This window comes from Panicum hallii, chromosome 5 (genome assembly GCF_002211085.1).
Source record: "Panicum hallii strain FIL2 chromosome 5, PHallii_v3.1, whole genome shotgun sequence".
Classification (NCBI taxonomy): Eukaryota; Viridiplantae; Streptophyta; class Magnoliopsida; order Poales; family Poaceae; genus Panicum; species Panicum hallii.
Window position 1 is genome coordinate 12937898 of NC_038046.1, and position 25101 is coordinate 12962998.

Below are 25101 nucleotides of genomic sequence, written 5' to 3' on the forward strand. Positions count from 1 at the left end.
ACACGAATTGTGGGTAAAGTGTACAACCTCTGCAGAGTGAAAACTGATATATCAGCCGTGCTCACGGTTAAGAGCGGCTTGGACCCTCACATGATAATTGAACTTGAAGATGAATTAAATCGTGGATCATGGTTATGTGGACCATGTTTATGGTTATGGTTATGCTTATGCTGTATCTCTTCTTTTTCTTTTAAAGTGGGTTTTGGTATAAACTTATACCTTAGCAATCAGGTGCTAATAAAACTTGACCAACTAAAATTGCTTATCGCAGTAAGCCAGTCAGCCTTTCCTTGCTTTTGGCCTTCATGTCATATAATTCCCAACACTTGCTGAGTACCAACCATAAGTGTACTCACGCTTGTTATAATTGCTGCTCAGAGGAGAAAGTGATCTGAAGTCTTTTGAAGATGATGCTGAGTTCTAGACCTGCGCAACCCCCGGTCGATTGCCTGTGAAGTTTGGAGTCTTCGTTTCCAGGATAAGCTGTATAACTCTGATAATCTTTATAGTCTTTTAATTCTCTTTTCGTGATACTGTTGCTGATTATTCACTAATGAAGTCACTATATGTATGGAACTTGATCCTGGCATACATATAGTTATGCATTCGGTTTTGTCTTTAAAAACCGGGTGTGACAAGCACAGGGAGCCGAAGATGCGAAGCTCGGTGTAGTCCGGTGCGACACAGAGGGGAAGCTCATGAGGAGTAGTCGACCCAGTAGCGCGGCAAGGGCGTCGGTTGATGAGGAACGTTGCCGTGGAGAGCGCATCCACCCAAAACTGCGAAGGAGCTGCACTATGAAGAAGTAACGTGCGCATACAGTCGTTAAGCGTCCGAATAATGCGTTCGGCCTTGCCGTTCTGCTGGGATGTGTACGGGCATGACAGACATAAGTGAATGCCATTGTCAAGAAAGAAGCGGCGGAGAGCATGGTTATCAAATTCGCGGCGATTGTCAGTCTGTAAGGCAATCCAACGAAGCCCGAATTGGGTCTGTACATAGGCATGAAATGAGTGGAGGAGGGGAAGAACGTCAGACTTATTGCGAATTGGAAAAGTCCAGACATAATGAGTGAAATCATCCAGGAGAATGAGATAATACTTGTATCCTGAATTACTATAAACGGGTGATGTCCAAACATCCGAGTGCACTAGTTGGAAAGGAAAATGTGTGACTGTTTGAGAGGAACTAAAAGACTGTGGAACGTGTTTCCCCAATTGACAGGAAGAACACACATGAACAGCAGATTTATTACAACGGAAATCAAATGAATGCAAGACCTGAGACAATGTATTATGTCCTGGATGACCGAGGCGAGCATGCCAGAGGTCAACGGTGGCGGTGGACGCAGAGAAGGTGAGGTGCTTCGGCGGGTGCAGAGGATAGAGCTCGCCGGAGCTCTCACATCGGAGCATCACCGTTCCCATGTGTAGATCCTTAATTGAGAAGCCATGAGGGTCAAATTCAACAGAAATGTTATTGTCTCGAGTAAGTTTGCGAACAGAAACAAGATTCTTGACAATTGACGGGGAAACAAGAACATTGTTGAGACGAATGGGGGAGTAAGATGTTGGAATGGTGGCGGCCGCCGAGTGTGACACTGGCAGCTGCGCGCCGTTTCCGACGATGATGGAGGTGGGGAGCTGAAGAGGGCGAACAGAGTGGAGGTTACCAGGACTGGACGCGATGTGGGTGGAAGCGCCGGTGTCGAGGAACCAGTTGGAGGATTGTGGCAGCGGCTGGTGCGTGCTGACGCCGGCGGAGTTGAGCGCGGCAAGGAGCGCGCTCTGGTCCCAGGTGTTGGAGCCCGGGTGCTGATGCTGTGCCGTCATCGCGCTGTTGGGCTGGATCGGCGGGCGGGGGCCCAGCACGCCGGCACTGGGGGCCCGGAAGGGCATGGGCCATGCCTGGACCAGCCCGGTCCACGGATTATATCCGGTAGACTGTGGAGCAGTGGCTTGACGGTGTGGCGGCGGGGCGGCGCCGGAGCTGACGGTCGGCGAGGATGTGCCGCCAGAGACGGAGTTGGTGGAGCCCTTGGAGCGCTGCTTGGTGCTTCGCTTGGAGCGATTGGAACCGCCCTCGGAACCGGATCTGGGGCCGGAATCGCCGGAGCCGGTGTGGGGCGTAGAGGGCGTGGCCGGCCTGCGTCCTGGCGTCGTGATCGTCGCTGGCTTCCTCTAGGAGCAGGTACGACATAGCACTACGGAAAGTGTGGGGTGGGGACTTGGATTTGATCACCGGCTTGACATGGCGATACCTGGGACTGAGTCCTCGGAGGAGATTGAGGACTTGGCTGGGTTCGGAGACGGGATGGCCGACCTCGCGCAGTTGGTCAGCAAGGCGCTTGAGCTTGGTGCAGTAATCTTGGATGGAGAGGTCGCCCTGTTGAACGCTGCGAAACTCAGCCTCCAGAAGAACGGCGCGCTACCGCCTGACTCGCTCCGGCCATGACCCAGAGCATGTATAAGTATGTAACTCATGATCAATACAAGTGTGCAGTTGATCTATCTCCAGTGTTTCCCTTCTTCACTCATGTACGGCGACGACGTCAAGTCCCAGGTGACGCTGAAGCTGCCGGAGGGGAGGGTCAGCTCGAAGCTGGCCATCTACACGACGCTGATCAACCCGTTCTCCAAGTACGCCCTGATGGTGACGCCGCTCGCTACGGCGGTCGAGGAGAGGCTGCTCACCGCCGGCACCAAGAGCAAGAGGTCCTTCAGCGTACTGATCAGGACCCTCCTCGTCGTCAGCACGGTCGTCGTCGCGCTCGCCGTGCCCTTCTTCGGCCACCTGATGGCGCTCGTGGGCTCGCTCCTCAGCGTCATGGCCTCGATGCTGCTCCCCTGCGTCTTCTACCTCAAGATCTTCGGCGTGGCGCGGTGCGGCGGGGCGGAAGTCGCGCTGATCGCCGCGATCCTCGTCCTTGGCTCCCTGGTGGCCGCCACGGGGACGTACTCTTCTCTGAAGAAGATTGTTCACGAGTTCTGAAGAAGACACGACTGTTTCAGCAGATGTGTCTCAGACAATTGCAAGATGTTATCCATGAGGCAGGGGAACAGGGCTGAATGGCTGATCTGATGACGAGATACGAGAGGAGCAAGGTGTCTGCTTAGATATGGGGATATGTTGCTATCCCATCTTGAGGCATGTACTTCTTTTGTAAGAGAAGCATGTTGTCATTTGCCATTTGTAGGAGGCTAGGAGCCTTATTAGGTGGACACTGTTAACGAAATCTGCAGCGAGAAGCTAGTAAAATGAGCTTGTTTCATTGTACTAGTTGTGAGAAGAGCAGTGTACTACTTTCAGAAGTTCAGGCCAACATACTCATATGGAATCGATTTCGTCTTACAGAGTCACTAGTCGAGAAACTGAATTAGAATATTTCTCTGAGACGAATTTTCGCATTCCAAGCAGTTTAATTTTGTAATAACTGTATATGAAAGAGAGACGAATTGGCGCACCGAAGTGTCGGTACTAAAGAAGAAACAAAGGCAGCAGGCGCAACACATAATCAGGCAGACTGCCTTCATCATCTGATTAGCTAAAGAAGCTTGAAGAAATCGATCGTCCGTTGTTCATCTTGTTAGATTGATCTCCTAGCTCATCGGACCCTAACGGGCCGATAAGCCACCTCACCAATGCGCCCTGATAGGGGGCGCTCCAGCTTAACCCTAGCTGGTGGGCCCCCGTCGCGCCGCGCTATAAAGAGAGGTGGGGGCCAGCGGCTCGGGATACGAGGTTCACCGGCCGCCGCCACCCCACCAACAGTCAAAACCTATCCGATCTAAGTCGAGCGCGGTAGCGGCGGGAAGCACCACCGCCGGCCACCTTCGACGCCCCTGCTTCGACTCCAAGCCCTCGGACGCGACCTGGACCCCGGCCACAGCGAGCGCGATCGCCTACGGCCGGACCACCCCGAGCTCCCGCACTGCACCACCAATAGCGGGCACGTCTGCTTCATCCGCTGCCCTAGGGCACGAAGGTATAACCGTGCACTCTTCTCTCTCTAACCTTCTCTGTTACTTGGTTAAGCCAATTGAAACGGAGCATATTCTAATCTAATCGCGCATTAGCAGATCGTTGTAGTTAACACATCTTGCAAAGGACTACAACATGCATCGATTCCGACAAACCGGACCGGCAACAGCCATCCGCGTCACATGGCTAAACCAAGCGCTACAGGAAAAAGTTATTACAGTACAGTGTTTTTTCAGGGGAAAAACGAGAGGAGCACAGCGGCAGGTGCAGAAGAAACTGAAGCAAGAAGGAATACGAGCAGCGGGAAGGAGAGGACACGAAGGGCGATGGCGCCTCACGCTCGCTCGCGCGCGCGCAGAGGGAGATGATGCCCTCCTTGACGCCGAGGGCGAAGAGGAGGATGACGAAGCCCGCGGCGATGCACTGCGTGCTGGTCACCACCGTCTGGTTGTACGCCAGCAGCGTCACGGCGGCGCCCACGCACCCGATCAGGAACCCGCTCAGGTTCCGGTCCATGCCGCCGCCGCCGCTTCTTGCCTCCGCGCCTCGCTCCCGATCGCTGCTCCTCCCCTTGCTTGGATGTTGTTTGCGTGTGGTGCGGACCGTGGACGAGATGAGGGAAGGATGGGGAAGAAGAAGGGGAGTTAAGGCAGCAAAGTCAACGGCTTCGGTGGTGATGAGGGGACACGGGTCAGCTTGTGGAGGGTGCGGAAGGCCGCGGGTGGCGTCTTCAGGCTTGGGAAGCGCCGATCCGGGATGTCACTTCGCATCCCCCGCGTAGGATTATCTTGCAGAGCCTGCCGACTGGTCTAACTAACCACTTTGTTCTTCAACAGTTCAACATGCTCGCACGGGACATTCAGATGGAGATGGTCAAGTTGCACCGATCTGTTTTTTTTTTAACAGAGTTGTTGCTCGTATGGGCTCGGCATCCCATTTCTACGATCATTTTGGAAAAATGATTTTACGTGTGACCAGAAGCCGCATCGTGATTTTGAGTCTGTTTCGTTTCTGAAACCCTGAAGAATAGGATTATTTGTGTTGCGATCAGAAGCTTCATCGTGTGCGTGGAGAATGACTGGGCTCTGCTGGGTCCAGTTCTCTGATGGGCTGATAATATGGTGGGCCTTTTGCAGTGTGTGTGGTCGGTTGGAATCCGGCGCAGCCCAGTACAGTAATGGCTTCTCGGCCCAGCCTGGAGATTTCAGGCCTTTCAAATCCATGTGCCATGCCACCATAGTGGCAGCTCGGATTTTTCCTAAAAACAAAAGGAGGCATTGCCAGTCGAGCCCAGTTGTGAGAATATGGCAAGTCCTGTAAGTAATGACCCTTTATCAAGTAACAGCACATTCCATCGGTGTGACCCTGAACTGCTACAACAATGATACTGAAATTCTATCATATCCCTTTTAAGAACATCACCCAACCAAACCATCACACTACAAAACCTTTAATAATCAAACAAAAAGACTGCTGCATAATTCAACGCGGAGGAAGCCAGCCGGGACGTACGGAAGCCCAACAAAGTTCAATGCAAAGAGCACACTACTAGTGCTAGCAGGCGAGGAACAGAGACACTGGAGTTTGGGTTCGGCAACGTGCTGAAGATCATGCCCTGTTCTGTTCAGGCATGAGAGGATATCTGCAACTTGCCGGCCTCGTTTGAGCAAGTGAGAGCAGGTGCGGGGTCAACCAATGCCGAGACGAGCTTTAGTTGGTGTTCTTCGCGACGATCCATTGTCAAAGCCACCTAAATCACCACCTCCGCTCAGCATGATTGACTAAACGATCGAGCTGTTGGTTTTGTTGGGCGCATGAGCTGCAGGCTGCAGCTCATCCCAATGGAAACCTCGAGGCATCCGTTTGCATATATAGCAAGGTCTGACCACCGGTGCCAGCCATCTCATCCCGAGCAAACAACCAGAGCAGCAAGGCGATCTCGCTCGCATCTGCAAGCAAGAATTATCCTCGCCTATGACGAAGGACGTGGTTGTCGAGCACGGGGAGAGCTCCAAGGCGCCCCTGGTGGCGCCGGTGGCCTCGGGCGTCGGCCGCGCCGCGTCCGTTGCCGACGTCTTCCTCCGGTTCCTCGCCATCGTCGGCACCATCGCCAGCGCCATCGCCATGGGCACCACCAACGAGACGCTCCCCTTCTTCACGCAGTTCATCCAGTTCGAGGCCAAGTACAGCGACCTGCCGTCCTTCACGTAAGTCGTTGCCGTTGCTGCTACAGCAACATGGAACCCTTCGCTGCCTGTTCGCTCGCTCGTCGCGGCGTCGCTAGCCATCTGACGCGAGTCGCCGGTGATCGAGCACCCCGCAGGTTCTTCGTGGCGGCGAACGCGGTGGTGTGCACGTACCTGGTGCTGTCCATCCCGCTCTCCATCGTGCACATTGTCAGGCCCAGGGCGCGCTACAGCCGCCTGGTCCTCGTCTTCTTCGACGCGGTAATTAGTCAAGTCGATCATACAATTGGATTGAGAACTAGGGTGGTAAGTACTAACTAATGGCGTGGTCTGAATGACTAGGCGATGCTGACCCTGCTGACGGCCGGCGCGTCGGCGGCGGCGGCGATCGTGTACCTGGCGCACAAGGGCAACGTGCGGGCCAACTGGTTCGCCATCTGCCAGCAGTTCGACTCCTTCTGCGAGCGCATCTCGGGCTCCCTCATCGGCTCCTTCGCCGCCATGGTCCTGCTCATAATGCTCATCTTCCTCTCCGCCTTCGCGCTCGCCAGGTGCCACTGATCTAGCTCCGGGCGTTCGGGATTACCCGAAATTTCGGATCGGTTAATTCGGGTTATAATAAATTCGGGTTTTGAGATCTGCTACCCGAAATTGTACCCAATATTTTAATACCGAAATTTTAGGTACCCAATATTTCGGGTTCGGGTTCGGGAATACCCATACTACCCGAGGTTCTGCATCTGCTTCCTTCATATCTAGCACGGGAAAGAGAAGAGAATAGGGAAAGAGGATTCTTGCCTGGTCCTGGTCGCCGGCCGGCTGTGCTTGAGCTGGGAGGGGTGGTGCCGACGCGGGGTGGGGCAGCATGGTGGCCGGTGGCGGCGCGACCGCGCGAGGTCCTGGGGGGCTGGGCGCATGCGAAGACGAAGGCACCCACGCGAGTTCCTGGGCGGCTGGGCGGTGGCGGCGTGAGGGCCTGAGGCCTGAGGGAGTGAGGGACTGAGGGCCTGAGGGGCACCGGCGCACCGCCGCACCCGGCACGGGCGCACGGCCGCACGGGCACCTGTGCGGGGCTGCGGGCAGTGCGGCGGCTGACAGCTGTGCGGGTGCGTGCGGTGCTTCAGTGCTTGACTGCTTGGTGCTTGCTAGGGTTGCGGCCTTGCGGGTTGCTTGCTTGGTACTGGGCCGGCCCACCGCGGGGGAATGAAGTGGAAGTGGCGAGTCCGCGAGTGGCAAGCCTGTTCGGGTATTTCGGGTACCGCGGGTTGAAACCCGAAATACCCGAAATTAATTCGGGTTTTCGCATATGCCACCCGAAAATGTTGTTCTGGCTTCGGGATTCGGGTTTTTCGGTTTCGGGTTCGGGTTTTCTCGGGTTTGAGCTTCGGGTTCGGTTTTTATGCCCGGAGCGACACTGATCCATGATCGAGCACCACGCATCAGCCGGGGCCATCCCAATGAAGATGAAGCCTTGGTCGATCTGATCGTGCAGTGCATGCAGCAACACTAAGGCCCCCTTTGGTTCAGATTGCCAACCAAAGACTTCCGCCAAACGAATGGATTCCGATGAATCTACCGATTCCACAGTGCAAAGTAAAATCGGTACGCAGGCCAGATTTCCCAGCTGCGGCGCAGTATTTACCCGCGGGGTAGTATTTACCCGGCGTGACATCGGTTACAACGATCGAATCATTTTTCTTCTGTTTCCCGTGAGTTTCTCTTTCCTCCTTATCCACGAGCTGCCCCCGCCGCTGCAGGTGCTCCCGCCGCCGCCCCCCCCCCCCCCCGGACGCCCTCCCCGGCGCCCCCCGCCGCCCCCCAACGCACCGCCCGCTGCCCCCGCCGCCCGCCCCCGACGCGCCCCCCGCCGCCCCCCGGGCCCCCTCCCTACCGACGCCCTCCCGCCGCCCCCCCACCCCCGCCGCGCCGCCCGCCGGCCCCGCCGCGCCCCCAGCGCGCCGCCCGCCTCCCCCGCGGCCCCCCGGCCCCCCTCCCTACCGACGCCCGCCGCCCCCGCCGCCCGCCCCCCCCGACGCGCCCCCCGCCGGCCCAAACGCGCCCGCAAAGCAACGCGCCGCGCCGCCCCCGCCGCCCGCCCCGCCGCGGCCCCCGCCGGCCCCGCCGCGCCCCCCAACGCGCCGCGCCGCCCCCCGCCGCGCCCCGCTCTGCCCCCCGCACAGGTGAACCATGATTTGGTACTGCCAAACAAGCATCTATATTTGTTTCCAAAAGAATTTATCCACCAAATTAGTAAGTGTATGTTCCATATGCATCAGTTCGTAAATTATGTCAATGTGCGTTGCTTTTCCTGTTAGTGTGTTCACAATTTAATTTAATACATGCCCTTTGTACTCAGGATATTGTTGTTGTGCAGTGACCTTTTTTGGGGGTTGTCATTTGTGCTATCCTGCCTTTAGGTTACTTTTGCATTTGACCTCCATTTTAGTTATGGTCTTCATTTGCTTAACTGCTTCAGTGTCATTTATTTTTTTCAGTGCATTTATTTCTCTGTGTGGGTTGCATAGGTGTGTTGGCTTCTATTTTCAATGCCTTCTAGAAGGGCAACAAATGCTCGGTCAGCTGCGTGCGCATTATCTTCTACATCAGCCCATTCTGCTTTGTCCGTCCGTCGTGTGCGTGGTAGTGCTCGGGGAAGCTGTCATGGCCGTTATGGTCATCGTGTGCGCACTGGTCTTATTGAAGGCCGACCAGCTGCATTTTTAAGTGCAGGTCCGTTCTTATTTAAGGATCATCTTGATTCAGTGTGGCTCATTTTGTGCTCGGTTGTTCCATGTTCTTCACCCTGCTCGGTGTGTGGCATTATTGACTTGCTCTTCTGTGATCTATTTGCATCTGTACCAATATGTATGGCTGTGCTTATTGGCCTTCCTGCTCTATCAGGTGCAGCCTCCTCGGCTGTTCCTTGTTGGGGCATCATCGTCAGTTAGTGCCTTTTCTTCTATGTGCTATACATTTTCAAGCATATAGAATTTCATTCCTTTATTCAGTCTATCTATTTGATGTTGTCAACATAGGACACCATTACTGTCCGCTGGTGCTACGTGTTGATTCTAACGAGAATCATGTTAAAAGAATGTGTTGATTCAAGGCGGCAGCGAGGCAAGTTCTGTGCCTTCCCTCATTGCCTGTCTATTTTCTTTGTTCTTCTTCATTATTATTTGTAGATCATCTTTGCTGTGCTCCTTTTATTGAGCCTGTATTTTCATTTCCTAAGGAGTATATTGATATGTTGAAAGATACGTTCCTGGGATGAGCCTACGTGATTAGGTAGTACAGGGCTATTTTTTTGGCTGCATTTGCATTGTCGCATTCCTTGCTGTTTTTGCAGCTAGGTATTCTGAACGGTCTTATTACGCCGCTTCCTGCTCCTGGCAGGCGGCCAGAATATGCACAGTTTTATATTTATGCACAGATTGCCATTAAGCTGTCTGGCACTATAGATTCCCATGGTGATAGGTATTCTTTACCTGTAGTTCCTGAGTTGGCTGCCTTGCTCATAGGTGGTTTGTCACCTAATTTTTCATCCTTTGATGTTGTTGTTGAGGCTCATACATCTGAACTTAAGCAGATTTCTCCAATTCATCCAGCATTAATGTCATTGCAATATCCATTGCTTTCCCCCATGGTGATCCTGGTTTCCACACTGGGATAATGCTGAAACATATGAACGTTCAAGATAATATATGATAACTAACAGATTCATGAATAAAGCTATGAAGGAAATGATCTGTTTCCAGCAGATCCCATATAACCTCGAAAGTAAGAAGAAATCTATAAAATGCACTATATGTTTCTTCTTTAATTGCGAAATTTGTGTTGGATGCCATTAACAGTAAGTGATTTATGCTTGGATCGGATGAGGACCTTATCTTGAAAGTTTATCCGAATCGCTCATTGTTTAAAGCGCATCTTATCTGTTCTCCTGCAGGCACGTCCCAGTAGTTAGCTAGCTTTGCGTCATCCATTCACTGCATTGAGGAACGGACATACATTACGCACTGTAAGTTCTCTCGGCTCTCGCTGTACTCGTCTGAACTTGGGACTTGAACTAACGCCCACTTCATATTTTGTTTTATTTTCAGCTGCCGGACTGATCTGGACTGGTTGTAGAAGGGGTCAAGGGCCATATCTGAACTCTGAACACATCCGTCGGTCCATCCCCTCGAAAAGAGGTGAGCTACGTTGGATTGCCTAAAGTAGAAAGAATTTATGGTCATATTACCAGGTTCCAATAAGAAAGTCTGGTTGGATTGGGGGATTTGAATCCAAATATCATCTCATATGATAGTAGTGCAAGGCATGAATGGAGCAAATTAAGTACTTTTTCACTGTAATGCATTCTTTGATTTTATTTTGCCTTCTCTAGACAAATTAGTGAGTGCTTCTTTTACAGTTACATTGTGGCATCTTGATAATTCATGACCTAATGAGATGCAAATTATGAATATTTTTGTTCATTCTTTTTATTGACAATAGTATGGCTGAGAAGGCGGTGTGGGATAAGGAAAATGTGAAGCACTTCTGTGACATATGCATGCGTGAGGTTAATGCTGGGCATAAGCCATTAGGTCATTTGAATAAAGTCGGATGGAAGAATGTTGCAGAAAAGTTTGAACAGATAACTGGTCGGAAACTAGAACATTTGCAACTCAAGAATAAATGGGATGGTCTGAAAAGAAGGTATACTATTTTTATGGAGTTAAAAAATGCTGCCACTGGACTTGGTTAGAATGATGTAAAGCAGACTGTAGATTGTTCAGATGAATGGTGGACCGAGCATCTTGTGGTGAGTGTCACAACATTTGTCATTTTTTAGTTTTCTTGGATATTTTGTAGTAGCTAATTTTACCAATGTATTGCAGAGATGCGACGATCCAAGTAATGGAAGGAAATGCAAACATGTTCAGTTTAGAAGACGTGGTCCGGACAACTTGGAGGCGATGCACATCATGTTTGGAAGTGCACATGTTACTGGGGCATCTGCTTCCATACCTGGAGATTTGTGATGATGAGGCGATGCACATAATTTCTAGTTTGAGAGCCAAGGCTCCAAGCCGTCAGGCAGAGTCAACAAATGCCAACCAAAGTACCAAACACCCCCATCTTTGGAACAAATTTTAGTTTATTATTACTTGATCTAGAGCTAAATCCTGGGAGTCAAACCGGTTGAAATTTCATTGGTGACACTCAGACGAAATCAGGCTCCTACTGGTCAGATCAAACATTAACAGTAGAACTTCAGAACTCTTGGCATTCAGGGTATCTACAGCAGCGGAACAAATATTCTTGGCCTGAAACCGTGTCATACTGGGTACCGATGAGCAGACTCTGCAAAGTGGAGCGATCTCTAGGGAAAGAATAGACGAGCTTACCCACAAGGGACCGTGGAGGAGCTGCAGATACTGCGATTACTCCTACTACCCAGACCAAGAGGAGCCCGAGAACAGGTCGCTTTCGGAGGTTTTGCGTCGAGCACCCAGAGACGCATTCATGCGCCAGCCAGTAACCGTGCGGGTACGGGGCTGCGGCGCGGTGGTACGGCAGCAGCGGGCGGGCGGGTCGGCAAGGAGGCGTGGGCGAGGCGCCGCCGTGCCGGGCGGCGGATCGGTGGGGACTGTTGGTTGGGATGCTGCGAGGACCGGAGGACCTGATTTCGTCTGAGTGTCACCAATGAAATTTCAACCGGTTTGACTCCCAGGATTTAGCTCTAGATCAAGTAATAATAAACTAAAATTTGTTCCAAAGATGGGGGTGTTTGGTACTTTGGTTGGCATTTGTCGACTCTGCTTGACGGCTTGGAGCCTTGGCTCTCAAACTAGAAATGAAATTCGATTCAGTTAAAAACAAATGATTTGAATAAAATTGGATAGACTGTGCTCGATCAGTTTCCATATTCACTAGATAGATATGGATTTTAACGTGTGCTAGGCTATTGGACAGAAAATCATGTCGTAACATGCTCAAATTAGTAGTTGGTCGTGGCATGTTCTACTTGAAATTTCTGTTTGTGTAGAGAGTAAGCAACAAAGCATGTTTGTTTCCTTGTTGCAGAAGTGTGTGTTTATGATGTCCATCTTCCGCTCCATCCTCCCAAGAGTAGCAAGATCTAATGGCTGGAGATGCTTTTCCACTAGGATTCCTTACGATAATATAGCAGAGCTAAATAAGGTTAGGCATTTGAATATCCTTTTTGGATGTTGTCTTTCACTAATATTATTTCTCCAGTTGCCTAGATATCTTACTGAAACTAGAGTACTGGACATGGTATCTATATTGGCGCATTCTAACATAATCCCGGATTGGGTACTCTAGGTTGCAGACCTGTAATTACAGTTTCAGTAGGAATTGAAAGTTACCTGAATAGACAATTGTCTATAATGTTTCCCATGGGACACAGGATTATATTTGATATCTCCCTTAAAATAACATATGCATGATTCTCCATGTTGCCAACCAAAAGTCAGAACACAATTAAGTTACAAGTACAAACATTATTCATATCATTTCCCTGTATGCTTGAGTTTTGTTCAATTCTTGTTTACATTTTGATAGTGCGAAATGTGCCATTTTTTCGTTACAAGTGCTTCTCACGAATTAGAATTCGCCACTAAAAGTTTCGATATTACACTCAGCCTTAGGTGCTGGATTATAGCATTCTGTGGAATTTTTATCATTAATGCTATATGTACAGAAGCTAGGTATTGGCTTCTAACTTAATCCTGTCCAATGTCTTCATCGAAATACAATTAAATAATTGCAACGGGTGTTCAAAGGAATGACTATTAATAATTATCTCAAAGTTTGTGATTGTAGGAAATGGAATCAATATTTGGTGAATCTCCATCACCCAGTCCGTTAGGGTCAAGTCCTCCCCAGCAACCAGTCCAGCCTGCTCATGAAGCTGAGGATTCACAACCGGTGCTTACACATACTGATAGCAGCGGACAGGCAAAGATGGTTGACGTCTCACCCAAAGAAGACAGTAAGAGAGTTGCTATAGCTAGTTGCAGGGTCTTGCTTGGCCAAAAGGTGTTTAATTTGGTTGCATCAAATGAGATCGCGAAAGGAGATGTCCTTACTGTTGCAAAGATTGCTGGAATAACTGGAGCAAAGCAAACTAGTAATCTTATACCCCTGTGCCACAACATTAATCTTTCCCATGTTCGTGTTGATCTTATTCTCAATGAAGAGGATTCTAGTGTCGTGATAGAAGGGGAAGCCACAACCAGCGGAAAGACAGGGGTTGAGATGGAAGCAATGACTGCAGTAGCCATTGCCGGCCTCACAGTTTATGACATGTGCAAAGCCGCTTCAAAGGACATTTATATAACAGATGTCTGTCTGCAGCACAAATCTGGGGGAAAGAGTGGAAGTTGGTCCAGGAATTGAAGGGTCCATTATTGGTCTCATCATATGAACTGCAAGCATGATTCAGATATCAAGACAATTGAGACTTCGTGCCAAATTGTTTTGATTTGGCTTTGAATGCAGGCTCCTGTGTTGTAGATTTCTAGTCCTTGAGACATCATTTGAATCTCTGTACTCCTGAGTTGCAGATACATTGTTCATGACTTCAGAATAGATGGTCATGTCAACTTATTTTCAGATCTATACTTTGTTTCCTTGGTGCGTTGTCAACTCTAATAATGTGTTGTATTGTCCATCATTCCTTGGCATTCAAAATAAAACCATGCTGAAATCAGAATAGAATTTACCGTAATGTGTGGTAAATATGGCTTTCCATATTGTTTTTAATTCTAACATTAGAAAACAGTTTTATTGAACTAGAAGAAACAAAAATAGCAGATGTACCAAAGTTATCTTTCACTACCTTGTAAGTAACTCTTACTCTATTGCCATTCTGGTGTCCAAGAACACTCCGTTCATGATATTTCGAGCTGAAATTTAATTGTTAAAATGATATCTGATCTCATTTACTCCCTTCTTTTAGGCATATTTACTGAATCAAATTTCTGTGCACATACTGACTGAAGATAGATGAAAGTAAAGAATAATCATGTTAAAATATTTCCTCTGATTGTATTGAAAGGGCTGGAGTGCAGAAACACTATTTACTCCTGAAGTTTACAGCAACTGTAATGCCCACATGAACAAAGTATAAAGCTGATATCTTCACAGCCGTAGCTCAAACCTATCAATATTGTTGATAACAATATTTGTCTGATTGTGGATGTGATTGTTTTCCTATCAATATTTGTCTGACTGTGGATGACAGCGCGACCTCACCGGCGGCGTGTCGTCGGAGGGAAATTTTACAGATAGACCCCTGGTTTGGATCGCGATTATTAATCGCGATCCGATTATTTATAAAAACACCCCGGTATTTTCATTTATACCTCTGATTCGGATCGCAATTATTAGTCGCGATCCGAGTTTTTTTATGATACCCCTAGTAATTAATCGCGATCCGAATTTTTCATTATACCCCCTTATTTGGATCGCGATCCCATTATTTTTATTTAGGACCCTGTTTTTGGTTATGAATATTCCATATAACCCCTCAGTTAGACGGACCCAGGACCCTCCTCTCTCCGGCTCCTCCCACCCGCCGCTGCCGTTCTCCCCGCCGGAATCGCTAGTCTCCGTGCCACCAATCTCCCACTCATGCCCTAGAACCAACTAGCGGCCGACTCATTTGGCTCCCGCAGCGGCGCAGCAAGGACCCGAGTACAAAGCAGGCGCGGATTCGCTGGTCGCCGCGCCGGAGAGGAGCAGCCGGCGATCCAGCTCATGCAATCCGGCGGCAGGATATGTCAGCTTGACCCGGAGCAAGGAAGCATGATCTAATTTGAGGTCACGAAACAGATGGCGCATGGCGTAATGTGTGGTAACTATGGATTTCCGTATTGTTTTTAATTCTAACATCAAAAAACAGTTTTATTAGCTGGAAGAAACAAAAATACCAGATGTACCAAAGTTATCTTTCACTACCGTGTGAATAACTCTTACTCTATTGTCATTTTGCTGTCAAGTACACTCCGTTCATGATATTTCGAGCTGGAATTTAATAGTTACACTGATATCTGATCTCATTTACTGCCTTCTTTTGGGCATATTTACTGAATCAAATTTCTGTGCACATGTGACAGAAGATAGATGAAAGTAAAGATTAATCATGTTGAAATATTTCTTCTGATTGTATTGAAAGAGCTGGAGTGCAGAAATACTATTTATTCCTGAAGTTTACAGTAACTGTAATGCCCACATGAACAAAGTATAAAGCTGATATCTTCATAGGTGCAGCTCAAACCTATCAATATTGTTGATAACGGTATTTATCTGACTGTGGATGTGATTGTTTGCTTACATCGTAGGATAATGCTTTCATGCATAGCTTTCGGCCCCTCCGGTCCTCACAGCATCCCAACCAACAGTCCCCACCGATCCGCCGCCCGGCACGGCGGCGCCTCGCCCACGCCTCCTCGCCGAACCGCCCGCCCGCTGCTGCCGTACCACCGCGCCGCAGCCCCATACCCGCACGGTTACTGGCCGGCGCATCAACGCGTCTCTGGGCGCTCGACGCAAAACCTCCGAAAGCGACCTGTTCTCGGGCTCCTCTTGGTCTGGGTAGTAGGAGTAATCGCAGTATCTGCAGCTCCTCCACGGTCCCTTGTGGGTAAGCTCGTCTATTCTTTCCCTAGCGATCGCTCCACTTTGCAGAGTCTGCTCATCGGTACCCAGTATGACACGGTTTCAGGCCAAGAATATTTGTTCCGCTGCTGTAGATACCCTGAATGCCAAGAGTTCTGAAGTTCTACTGTTAATGTTTGATCTGACCAGTAGGAGCCCGATTTCGTCTGAGTGTCACCAATGAAATTTCAACCGGTTTGACTCCCAGGATTTAGCTCTAGATCAAGTAATAATAAACTAAAATTTGTTCCAAAGATGGGGGTGTTTGGTACTTTGGTTGGCATTTGTCGACTCTACCTGACGGCTTGGAGCCTTGGTTCTCAAAGTAGAAATGAAATTCGATTCAGTTAAAAACAAATGATTTGAATAAAATTGGATAGACTGTGCTCGATCAGTTTCCATATTCACTAGATAGATATGGATTTTAACGTGTGCTAGGCTATTGGACAGAAAATCATGTCGTAACATGCTCAAATTAGTAGTTGGTCATGGCATGTTCTACTTGAAATTTCTGTTTGTGTAGAGAGTAAGCAACAAAGCGTGTCTGTTTGCTTGTTGCAGAAGGGTGTGTTTATGATGTCCATCTTCCGCTCCATCCTCCCAAGAGTAGCAAGATCTAATGGCTGGAGATGCTTTTCCACTAGGATTCCTTACGATAATATAGCAGAGCTAAATAAGGTTAGGCATTTGAATATCCTTTTTGGATGTTGTCTTTCACTAATATTATTTCTCCAGTTGCCTAGATATCTTACTGAAACTAGAGTACTGGACATGGTATCTATATTGGCGCATTCTAACATAATCCCGGATTGGGTACTCTAGGTTGCAGACCTGTAATTACAGTTTCAGTAGGAATTGAAAGTTACCTGAATAGACAATTGTCTATAATGTTTCCCATGGGACACAGGATTATATTTGATATCTCCCCTAAAATAACATATGCATGATTCTCCATGTTGCCAACCAAAAGTCAGAACACAATTAAGTTACAAGTACAAACATTATTCATATCATTTCCCAGTATGCTTGAGTTTTGTTCAATTCTTGTTTACATTTTGATAGTGCGAAATGTGCCATTTTTTCTTTACAAGTGCTTCTCACAAATTAGAATTCGCCACTAAAATTTTCGATATTACACTCAGCCTTAGGTGCTGGATTATAGCATTCTGTGGAATTTTTATCATTAATGCTATATGTACAGAAGCTAGGTATTGGCTTCTAACTTAATCCTATCCAACGTCTTCATCGAAATACAATTAAATAATTGCAATGGGCCTCTCCTCCCTAGATAATAAAACCTTCCGTCTGGACTCCTCAGACTCGCAATACCAGACATTCTTGGCTGGTTTCTCTCAGTGGTTTTTCTCTTTTTTTTATGTCTATTTTGGTTGAATCTTTAAAAAATCAAAGTAAATCATAAAATAAAAAATTCAATTTTGTTAGACTCCACATGAGTAGATCTATGCAGTGAATATATGATATGATATAATTTAGTAAAAATATTTGTTATACTTTTAGATATATACTTTTTTATAATTAATTCATATCTATAGTTTTCGTGGTCCAGTTATAATAAAAATTTTATGGTGGGCTAATCATTATATTCTTAACTTGTAGTAAAAATTTCATGCTCATTGTATCATATATGCTTGATCAACTGAAGAGTCTCTGATATAACTTGGAATTTAGTTGCTCAAGCATACATGGTTGAATGAGCATGAAATTTTTACTAAATCATAAGCATATAATGATTAGCACACTATAAAAATTTCACTATAATTGGACCATGGAAACTATATCTATGAATTAATTACAGAAAAATATATCTAATAGTACAACCAATTTTTTTTACTAAGTTATATCATATCATATATTCACTGCATAGATCTAATCATGTAAAGTCCAAAAAAGTTAAATTTTCTATTTTATAATTTTTTTATGATTTACTATAAAATTTTAAAGATTCAAACAAAATAAACATAAAAGAAAAAGAGAAAAACCACTGAGAGAAACCAGCTAGGGAGGAGGTCATGTGTCTGGTATCGCGAGTACGAGAAGTCCAGGTGGATGCTTTCATTATTTAGGGAGAAAATACGGATTCATTTTATATGTGATGAAACGATTAAAACTAACCTGTTTGGACCAGGTCGGTTTGTTTTGGGCTCACCATTTGTTGTCCAGGCCCGCCTAGAAGGGCAGCGGGCCCTTTTTCGCCTGTGTTGCTCCCCGGTCCGTGTAGGTCGAATTACAGACTCCCAAAGTCTCACCCATTCTCTTCCTCGCCGCATTCTATTCCAGTTCACGTATCCTCGCGCTCCTCGGCATTCCGCCGAACACCTCTCGGGCTTTCGTCGCGCCACCGCCTCGATGCCTCCGGCTAACCTCACGCCGAACAAATGGCCGAAGAACCTCACCTCAGACCACCTCCACCGCCTGGTCCGCGCCGAGCGCGACCCTCGCCGCGCCCTTGCGCTCTTCGACGCTGCCACCGCCGCGTCCACTTCTGCGCCCGACCCCATCACCCCGTCTCCGGACACCGTCTCTCTCCTCACCTCCCGCCTCGCCTCGGCCGGCCACCTCCCCCTGGCCGCCTCCCTCCTCTCGCGCTCACGTGGGCACTTCCCCTCCGCCGACGCGCTCGAGGGTCCCTTCCTCACCCTCCTCCGCGCTTTCTCCCGCACGCACCGCCCGCTCGCCGCTCTCCACCTCTTCCGCTCCGCCCCCTCCGACCTCGCGCTCCCCCACTCCGCTCGCTCTTACACCGCCGTCCTCGCCGCTCTGGTCGCGCACTCGCAGCTCCATCTGGCGCGCTCCCTCCTCGCTGACATGCGCGCCGCCGGATTCGCCCCCACCGCCGCCACCTACAACGTCCTCCTCAAGGCCCACTGCTCCGACGCCGCCGCCCCCATCGAGGACGCTCTCCGAATTTTCCGGAACATCCGCAAACCCGATGCCTGCTCCTACAATACCATCATCGATGGGCTCTGCCGCCGTGGCCGCCTGGCCGAGGCCCTCGAGTTGTTCTCCGAGATGGTTGGGAAATGCATTGCGCCTACTGTTGTTACTTACACCACTGTTATCCACTGGCTCGCACGGGAGGGTTGCTTTGATGATGCTTTAAAGTTATTCGATGAAATGGGGAGGAGAGGGATCTCCCCTAATTTGGTGACTTATAGTTCGCTGATTGACGGTTTGTGCAAGGGTGGACGTGCATCATCAGCACTGGAATTGCTGGATAGGATGATCAAGGAGAAGAAGCTGCCAAATACGATCACATATAGCTCGGTGATTGATGGGCTCTGTAAGGAGCACAGGCTGAGTGAGGCAATGGAGGTCTTGGATCGGATGCGTCTACAGGGGCGGAAGCCTGATGCTGGGTTGTTTGGGAAGGTAATTGTTGGGCTATGTGATGCAGGAAGGGCTGTGGAGGCTGCAAATTACCTGGATGAGATGGTTCTTGCCGGTATTGAACCGAACCGGGTGACTTGGGGCCTGCATGCCAGGATAAACAATACTGTGCTGACAGCATTGTGCACTAAGGGTGAACTTGTCAGGGCTTTTCAGGTATACCAGAGCACAAGGACTCGAAGCATTTCTACCGAGCCAACCACTTTTCATCTTCTTGTTGAGAGCTTATCCAAAAAGGACAATTTAGAGAAAGCTGCTCATGTTGTACTTGACATGCTGTCAGAGAGATGCATTCCTGAGAGGGAGACATGGGATGTTGTTATCAGTGGGTACTGGGGTAAGAAGAAGGTGAGACAAGAAGCCGAGGAGATATGGAACCAGCTAACTGTTAGTTGATTTGAGAAATATGGCTCTATACTGTGTTATTACTTAATGTCGCTAGCATAAAGTATGCATCTTGGCCAGCCTACTCTTCAGGTATGGTGTGATGATTTCTCCCGTGCCATTCTGTATAAAAGATATATTGCAGACCTGTTTGAATTGGGTGTTGGTGTGGGTGTGGGAAGGGGCTTTAGCATTCCAAGAAAACAAACAAAAGAAAGCCCCCTAACTCAAAAACCCAGATGTAGGAACTTATAGCTCAAACTATTGCATAACAACAATAGTTAAATGTCTAGTAAAGTTGTTAGATTTATTGGAAGAGTAAAATAGATGTGGTCCTTGCTTGCTGCATACGCTGCCTTATCCTATTTGCTCTCATAGCTAGAAACAACAAAGTATCTTTGTTCTGCACATATGTTCTTCTTTCTAATCAAGGAAGAAATACTGTGCAGATAAGACAAAGAAATATTGTAACTTGTGTTTGTACTGGAATTTGTTTAATTTTTGTTTAGGATGCATACCACTCATTATCAGTTTCTGTTTAGGATGTCCCCAGACACTTAACCGAGGATTAGAAATACTGAAATAGATACAAACAATCTTAACACAACATGTATACCAATACTAATTGCTCAACACTCCAATTTGAGATTCGAATAATTGTATAGAATGCCAAAAGGTGTCACATGCAGTGATGCAGTTTATTGCAACCTGCAATCACTCTGACCATTCATACACATTCCATTTGCTTCATTGGAGGTGGCATTTGATTGATATTCAGCAGAAGAAAAGTCTATTTTTAGTTTGCCAGTTTCTGCTGGTCGACTGAATGGTTTCATGCGTTTGTACTGTGGTCTTCGTTTACAGTTGATACTACAAAAAAGATAATATATATCAGGCGTAGATCGCATATGCAAATTCAATCTGTCGAATATCATCATCAATTTCACCACTTCTTAATTGAATCTCCACTTCCTAAAGTATTATTGCTCAAAAGGAAAGGTGTTGCAATTTTATATATCTACTTTCCTACGTAAGGGGCTTACAACTGATTGATTTTCAACAGGAACTGCTGAACTAGAGAGTGTGGAGCCGATGCTGTGACGGGTGGTAGGGAAGCTAACAAACAGCATGCTCCCAATAACTCCAATGACAACCGGCAATGCTGTGAGAAGTTGCTTTGTATCCTCGGATGGTACTGGATTGAAGCAAGATACCACATTTTGGTCGAACAGTGCGATTGCAACAAAAATCATCGCTGAAACAATGGCATGTACAAAATCTAAAAACCGCATCCTGTATTCCGCTGCTGCAAGTGGTTCAAGAGGAGCCCCGCCATCAATGACCCACAGTCCCTTGAATGTGGCGAACCCATATCGTACCTTCCCTTCCACATCTCTGAAGCTATCTGTGAAGCTGAGAACAAAGCAGGAGAGTGCACAGAACACCACAAGCCCTCCTGTCATAATCCGATTCATGTCACCGCAGTGGCCTTGTTTTGCAAGGGAGGGGGCTAGGAGCTGGAAGGAAAGAACCGTGCCTGAAGGAAGGAGTTTCGCAAGGTGGCCAGTGCTCTGGTACGTCTGGCCTATCGCTTTTTGCATGGGGCTCATGTTGTAGTTGCCATCAGCTCTGTTTGACAAGAGAGGACGGCTCTGATAATGCTGCAATTCAGCATTTAGGTGTGGAGCAGACATTGTTGCTGCCCTCTTGGCTCTAACGAAGCCAGGGGGATCTTATATCAGAGGTTTAGAGGAGAAGACAGTCGTTTCAGCTTATGGACGGGAAGGAATCAAGGAATGTGAAGGGAAACTGGTGGTCGGTTTCTGTTCGCTGCCCATTTTGGATGCCCCTGCAGTAAAAATAGGAACAAAACTGACATGGGAGTTTTGCTTTTAGGTTGCTGGCGAGTTGGGTGGAGTTTCTCCTTTGCGCACCAGCTGTTTTATTTATTTATTTATCTATTTATTGACAAGGCACCAGCTGTTTTGTTCCAACGCACAGTTGTGTAACATTCTGAACAGTAATTAGTATTGGCATAAAGCATTCGGTTAGTGACTTAATGTATGGTGGCTTTATTTTCTTCTTTGGGGGTAATTGGACCTGTTAAGATTTAAGAACGAAGAAATGGATTGCTGTTAGGGGAAAAGGTAGGTGCCGTGAATGTTTCAACGAGAACCTGTTGAAAAGCCGTCATTTCTTTCCTGTGTTCTAAATAAAAGGAACATGAACGAGTTTTAGGCTCGATAAAGCCCAACATTTATGGGCCGACTGGTTGTTCAAAAGCCCAACCCAGTTGGCACCTGGTTATTTACCGATCGAACATAGATGAACATGCCACCTTGTCCATGACAAGAATCAGAAGAGCACTGCAGCCATGCGTCCAGGCAAGCATGCATGAAGCACTTCTATCCGATAAAATGGAGAATATACGCTTGCATGCATGTCGTGTGCATGAGACAATAAAGATCATCGGAACAAACCGCTTTAGCCTCCGACAAGTAAAATGCTTTTCTTAAGACAAAAACCTCCTGCAGTGGCCCCAGCTGCTTCTCCGTGCAGCTTTGCTGACGGCACCACAGGTTCCAGCACAAATACTGCCGCATACCTTGTAGCCACTCACCAGGAGTCTGGGGGAACATCGTAAAGTCGCCCAGAGACGACAGCGCACGGCTTTAATCATGTGGTTCTTTCTTTCCATCCATCTTGCATCATAGCATGATCATGCAAGAAGCTTTAGTTCAGATAAGCATGTGCCAGAGGATCATGTAGTTTATGTATGACGACCATTTTTCCTCGGCCTAACTAAGCTGTTAGTATCTATTTAGAAAACTAATACCTAACTCATAAGTTCCGATAACATTCTTTTTGTGGTAGGTTAAGCCGTTAAGGTTATAAATCTTGCATGGCCATATCGAGTTTGATTAGGTTGACGCATTGTATCATCAGAACTGAAACGCAATCCTAAATATCTCTGTCACAGGAAGGCTGGATGGGAGCACCATCATCCTTTTGCCTCTTTAAGGGGGATGTGTCTTTATCCGCTTGGCAACATAGCACATGAATGTCCCACACTAGCAATACATGTCACAAGATGACAATATCCTTCTTTCCAAACAAGCTTGGATACTTGTAGGACATGAGGTTTACCATTGCATCATGGAAGCTCTTGGGACCCTTCTCCTTTTTTCCCTTCACTTTTACACATCAGTTAATTAGTTGGAATGACCACACACAAAATAAAGCAGCAAAAGATCGAAATGTTCTAGCTTCAATGCACCAAGTGAATTGAGGCACCCATTGAACGTAAAATTGGGATAATTTCAAATGAATCGAATGATGAAGAAAAAAAAATCCTACGGTGGTGCCCATTGAAACAAAGAGATTAGCGGCCTCTAAAAAATATTTAGAACTCCATAGGAATTTTGAAGAAACTATAAACATGAATATCTCATGGAAAAAATTCCTTTGCATTATTCTCTATTAAAATTCCTGTAGCTTCCTGTGTCCCTTCCAAAAGTTTATTTGTACAATCTTACTCTGTTTAGTTAGTAACAACCCTCTATTTCCTTACAACCAAATTCCAAATGCCCATGTGTTTGCTTATTCTTGTAGTTCGACTACTTTCCCCCCACCTCAATTCGGGCTTCATAAAAGGGGCCTTTGACGTTGACGACAGCTCCAAGTTAACGGCTAAACCAAGAAACCTGGCGCATCTTTCTGGGCAAACTTCTCATACATTAGAGTAGCCATAGGTAGGAGAAGTACTGATTGCATCCTTGAAGTCTCGCGTTTTTTCCGCATGCGTTTGAGCCCTTCTGTTCAAAAAGGTGGCGTTAAAACGTCGAGATCAAACTTGATCCCTATTGGGAAGTACCTGCCGCCATTTTTCAAAGTGACGGAGTTAGGACGACGGCGAGACTTTGTCCCCTGCGAGTTGATTAGGATATCACTATTACCTGATTATATTATATTATATATATAGGTACTCATCAACGCATACTTCATAACTAACGGATGCGTGTGTATGCTGTGGTCGAGGGTAAGATTGGCATGGATCACAGAGAGAGAGAGAGAGACTTGCATGCCAAGCTACAGAGTTGCTAGAATATTATTTTCTCCTCTCTTTTTTACAAAATAGAGGCAGATGACGTGCAAATTTTAATTTGTACTTACAACTCTATTAAGGTACACTAACTTACCTGAATTAAAAGTGGAAACTGAATACGATATATATGCTGGTAAAAAAAACATATGCCAATCTTGAGCGCAAAAAAACAGCACGAACTTGATTTACACGGAACTTTAGAAGTTACAGCTCAACTGAAAAAATGTGGAAGGTTTCAAAGGGGGAAAGAAGGTAAAATGAGACCGATCTTGACCTAGAAATATTCACGTGATTTCATAATTTACCACCTTAATTATAAAAATATTCTCTTTTTGATGGTTTGATGTATTGTCCAATGATTAGCACTGACCATGGCGCTAATTAAAGGCACTACTGTGTAAGTGTGTTGTGTAGTGTTAACTTTATCCAGTGTGTAGTGCTATTCATCAGGTTTGCAGTTGAGAAGCAGCAGGCTTTTCTGGCTTGCTAATCTCTAGTTTGCAGGAAAGAACTCATGATCGTAATTGGGATTAAGGCCTAACAAGTACTACTCAGTAGTGGGGGCCCTGCACTTGTACTTTAGCATTTTCTTAATTTATTTCCCACCACCTAAAAGCGCTCTGCTGTGATGACGCTCTACATACACTTGTCAGATAGCAGGAGGGTGGTCTCCAACAACCAATCGCTAGCTCCCACACACTGGACATTCGCAGTACCAACGCAACACCCACAAAACCCCCTGCTCTGTAAATCTTGGCATGCTGCCGCAGGCACGAGACAGCAGGGAGGATTTTCTGAACCAGTTCGCGCCACTCGAGGAGCAGTAGCATATAGGAGGCCTGATGCCGCGATGCATCATACGCATGTGGTGCCACGCACGCGCCCATGGCATGCTTGCAGGCAGCAGGCGTCACCATGTCCACCTCGTCGTGAACTCGGTCGCGATCGCGATGCATGCAAGTCAGCACAGAGATCGGCAGCAGCTGAGCACCAGCCAGAAACACACAGGCATGTCCAGGACTCACCCACGCCGTTGGACGTTGCCGCTGTCGCTGGCGGCCTGGCGGGGTTAGCTTTCCCCGCCGGACGCGCCACCAGCCGAGTTTCTTCCGATCGATCGGCTGCTGCCTGCTGCCTGCACGTCGTACCCCCACTACTCCCTCTCCCGGAGGCTGGAGCGCGTCGACGTCGCGGCTCGGACGGACGGACGGGCGCGCGGTAGATGGACGGTTCAAGTCTTTAGCTGTTGGGGTATAGAGAGAGATCTCTTCCAAGACACTCTACGGTGACCTCATAGCTAAAAGCGGCTAGCTAGCTAGACAGGCCCGGCCGCTCGCGCGCGCGCGCCGCGGCGGCGGCAAGTAG

General features: G+C 47.8%; 5 protein-coding genes across 11 annotated transcripts; 4 read left to right on the forward strand and 1 right to left on the reverse strand.

Moving 5' to 3' along the window:
- Positions 1-2250: 2250 nt before the first annotated feature.
- LOC112892439 (amino acid transporter AVT1J-like) lies at positions 2251-2991 on the forward strand. The gene is made up of 2 exons (XM_025959602.1): positions 2251-2361; positions 2518-2991. The coding sequence occupies exons 1-2, from the start codon at positions 2251-2253 to the stop codon at positions 2989-2991; spliced, it is 585 nt and encodes a 194-aa protein (XP_025815387.1).
- A 2904-nt stretch (positions 2992-5895) lies between these two features.
- Positions 5896-6892, forward strand: LOC112895347 (casparian strip membrane protein 2-like). Its single transcript, XM_025963300.1, has 3 exons — positions 5896-6188; positions 6305-6428; positions 6510-6892. Exons 1-3 carry the CDS (start codon positions 5956-5958, stop codon positions 6726-6728), a joined length of 576 nt encoding a protein of 191 aa, XP_025819085.1. The 5' UTR covers positions 5896-5955; the 3' UTR covers positions 6729-6892.
- A 1426-nt stretch (positions 6893-8318) lies between these two features.
- On the forward strand, positions 8319-13813 carry LOC112893360 (cyclic pyranopterin monophosphate synthase, mitochondrial-like). Of its 6 annotated transcripts, XM_025960646.1 has the most exons (8): positions 8319-8347; positions 8693-8897; positions 10117-10188; positions 10271-10360; positions 10665-10974; positions 11051-11274; positions 12240-12356; positions 13002-13813. In XM_025960646.1, the coding sequence occupies exons 6-8, from the start codon at positions 11263-11265 to the stop codon at positions 13575-13577; spliced, it is 705 nt and encodes a 234-aa protein (XP_025816431.1). In that variant the 5' UTR covers positions 8319-8347; positions 8693-8897; positions 10117-10188; positions 10271-10360; positions 10665-10974; positions 11051-11262; the 3' UTR covers positions 13578-13813. The 6 variants fall into 6 exon arrangements, with proteins under 6 accessions (XP_025816431.1, XP_025816432.1, XP_025816430.1 ...); XM_025960647.1 differs by lacking the exon at positions 8693-8897 and having other exon boundaries at positions 8326-8347; XM_025960645.1 differs by lacking the exon at positions 8319-8347 and having other exon boundaries at positions 8513-8897.
- A 4316-nt stretch (positions 13814-18129) lies between these two features.
- LOC112891623 (pentatricopeptide repeat-containing protein At5g46100) lies at positions 18130-21344 on the forward strand. Of its 2 annotated transcripts, XM_025958529.1 has the most exons (3): positions 18130-19229; positions 19404-19724; positions 20695-21344. In XM_025958529.1, exons 1-2 carry the CDS (start codon positions 18207-18209, stop codon positions 19641-19643), a joined length of 1263 nt encoding a protein of 420 aa, XP_025814314.1. In that variant the 5' UTR covers positions 18130-18206; the 3' UTR covers positions 19644-19724; positions 20695-21344. The 2 variants fall into 2 exon arrangements, with proteins under 2 accessions (XP_025814314.1, XP_025814313.1); XM_025958528.1 differs by having other exon boundaries at positions 18130-19724.
- Positions 20523-21325, reverse strand: LOC112892440 (protein DMP6-like). The gene is made up of 2 exons (XM_025959603.1): positions 20675-21325; positions 20523-20603 (listed from the first exon to the last, which is right to left on the reverse strand). Exons 1-2 carry the CDS (start codon positions 21323-21325, stop codon positions 20523-20525), a joined length of 732 nt encoding a protein of 243 aa, XP_025815388.1.
- Positions 21345-25101: the final 3757 nt, after the last annotated feature.

Coding starts and splice junctions, on each gene's coding strand:
- LOC112892439 (XM_025959602.1), top strand. CDS start 2,251: ATGGCGATACCTGGGACTGAGTCCTCGGAGGAGATTGAGGACTTGGCT. Junction 2,362..2,517: donor AGGCGCTTGAGCTTGGTGCA/GTAATCTTGGAT, acceptor ATCTATCTCCAG/TGTTTCCCTTCTTCACTCAT.
- LOC112895347 (XM_025963300.1), top strand. CDS start 5,956: ATGACGAAGGACGTGGTTGTCGAGCACGGGGAGAGCTCCAAGGCGCCC. Junction 6,189..6,304: donor AGCGACCTGCCGTCCTTCAC/GTAAGTCGTTGC, acceptor AGCACCCCGCAG/GTTCTTCGTGGCGGCGAACG. Junction 6,429..6,509: donor TCCTCGTCTTCTTCGACGCG/GTAATTAGTCAA, acceptor CTGAATGACTAG/GCGATGCTGACCCTGCTGAC.
- LOC112893360 (XM_025960644.1), top strand. CDS start 12,219: ATGTTTGTTTCCTTGTTGCAGAAGTGTGTGTTTATGATGTCCATCTTC. Junction 12,357..13,001: donor ATATAGCAGAGCTAAATAAG/GTTAGGCATTTG, acceptor TTGTGATTGTAG/GAAATGGAATCAATATTTGG.
- LOC112891623 (XM_025958528.1), top strand. CDS start 18,207: ATGCCTCCGGCTAACCTCACGCCGAACAAATGGCCGAAGAACCTCACC.
- LOC112892440 (XM_025959603.1), bottom strand. CDS start 21,325: ATGTCTGCTCCACACCTAAATGCTGAATTGCAGCATTATCAGAGCCGT. Junction 20,604..20,674: donor CTGTTGAAAATCAATCAGTT/GTAAGCCCCTTA, acceptor ATAATACTTTAG/GAAGTGGAGATTCAATTAAG.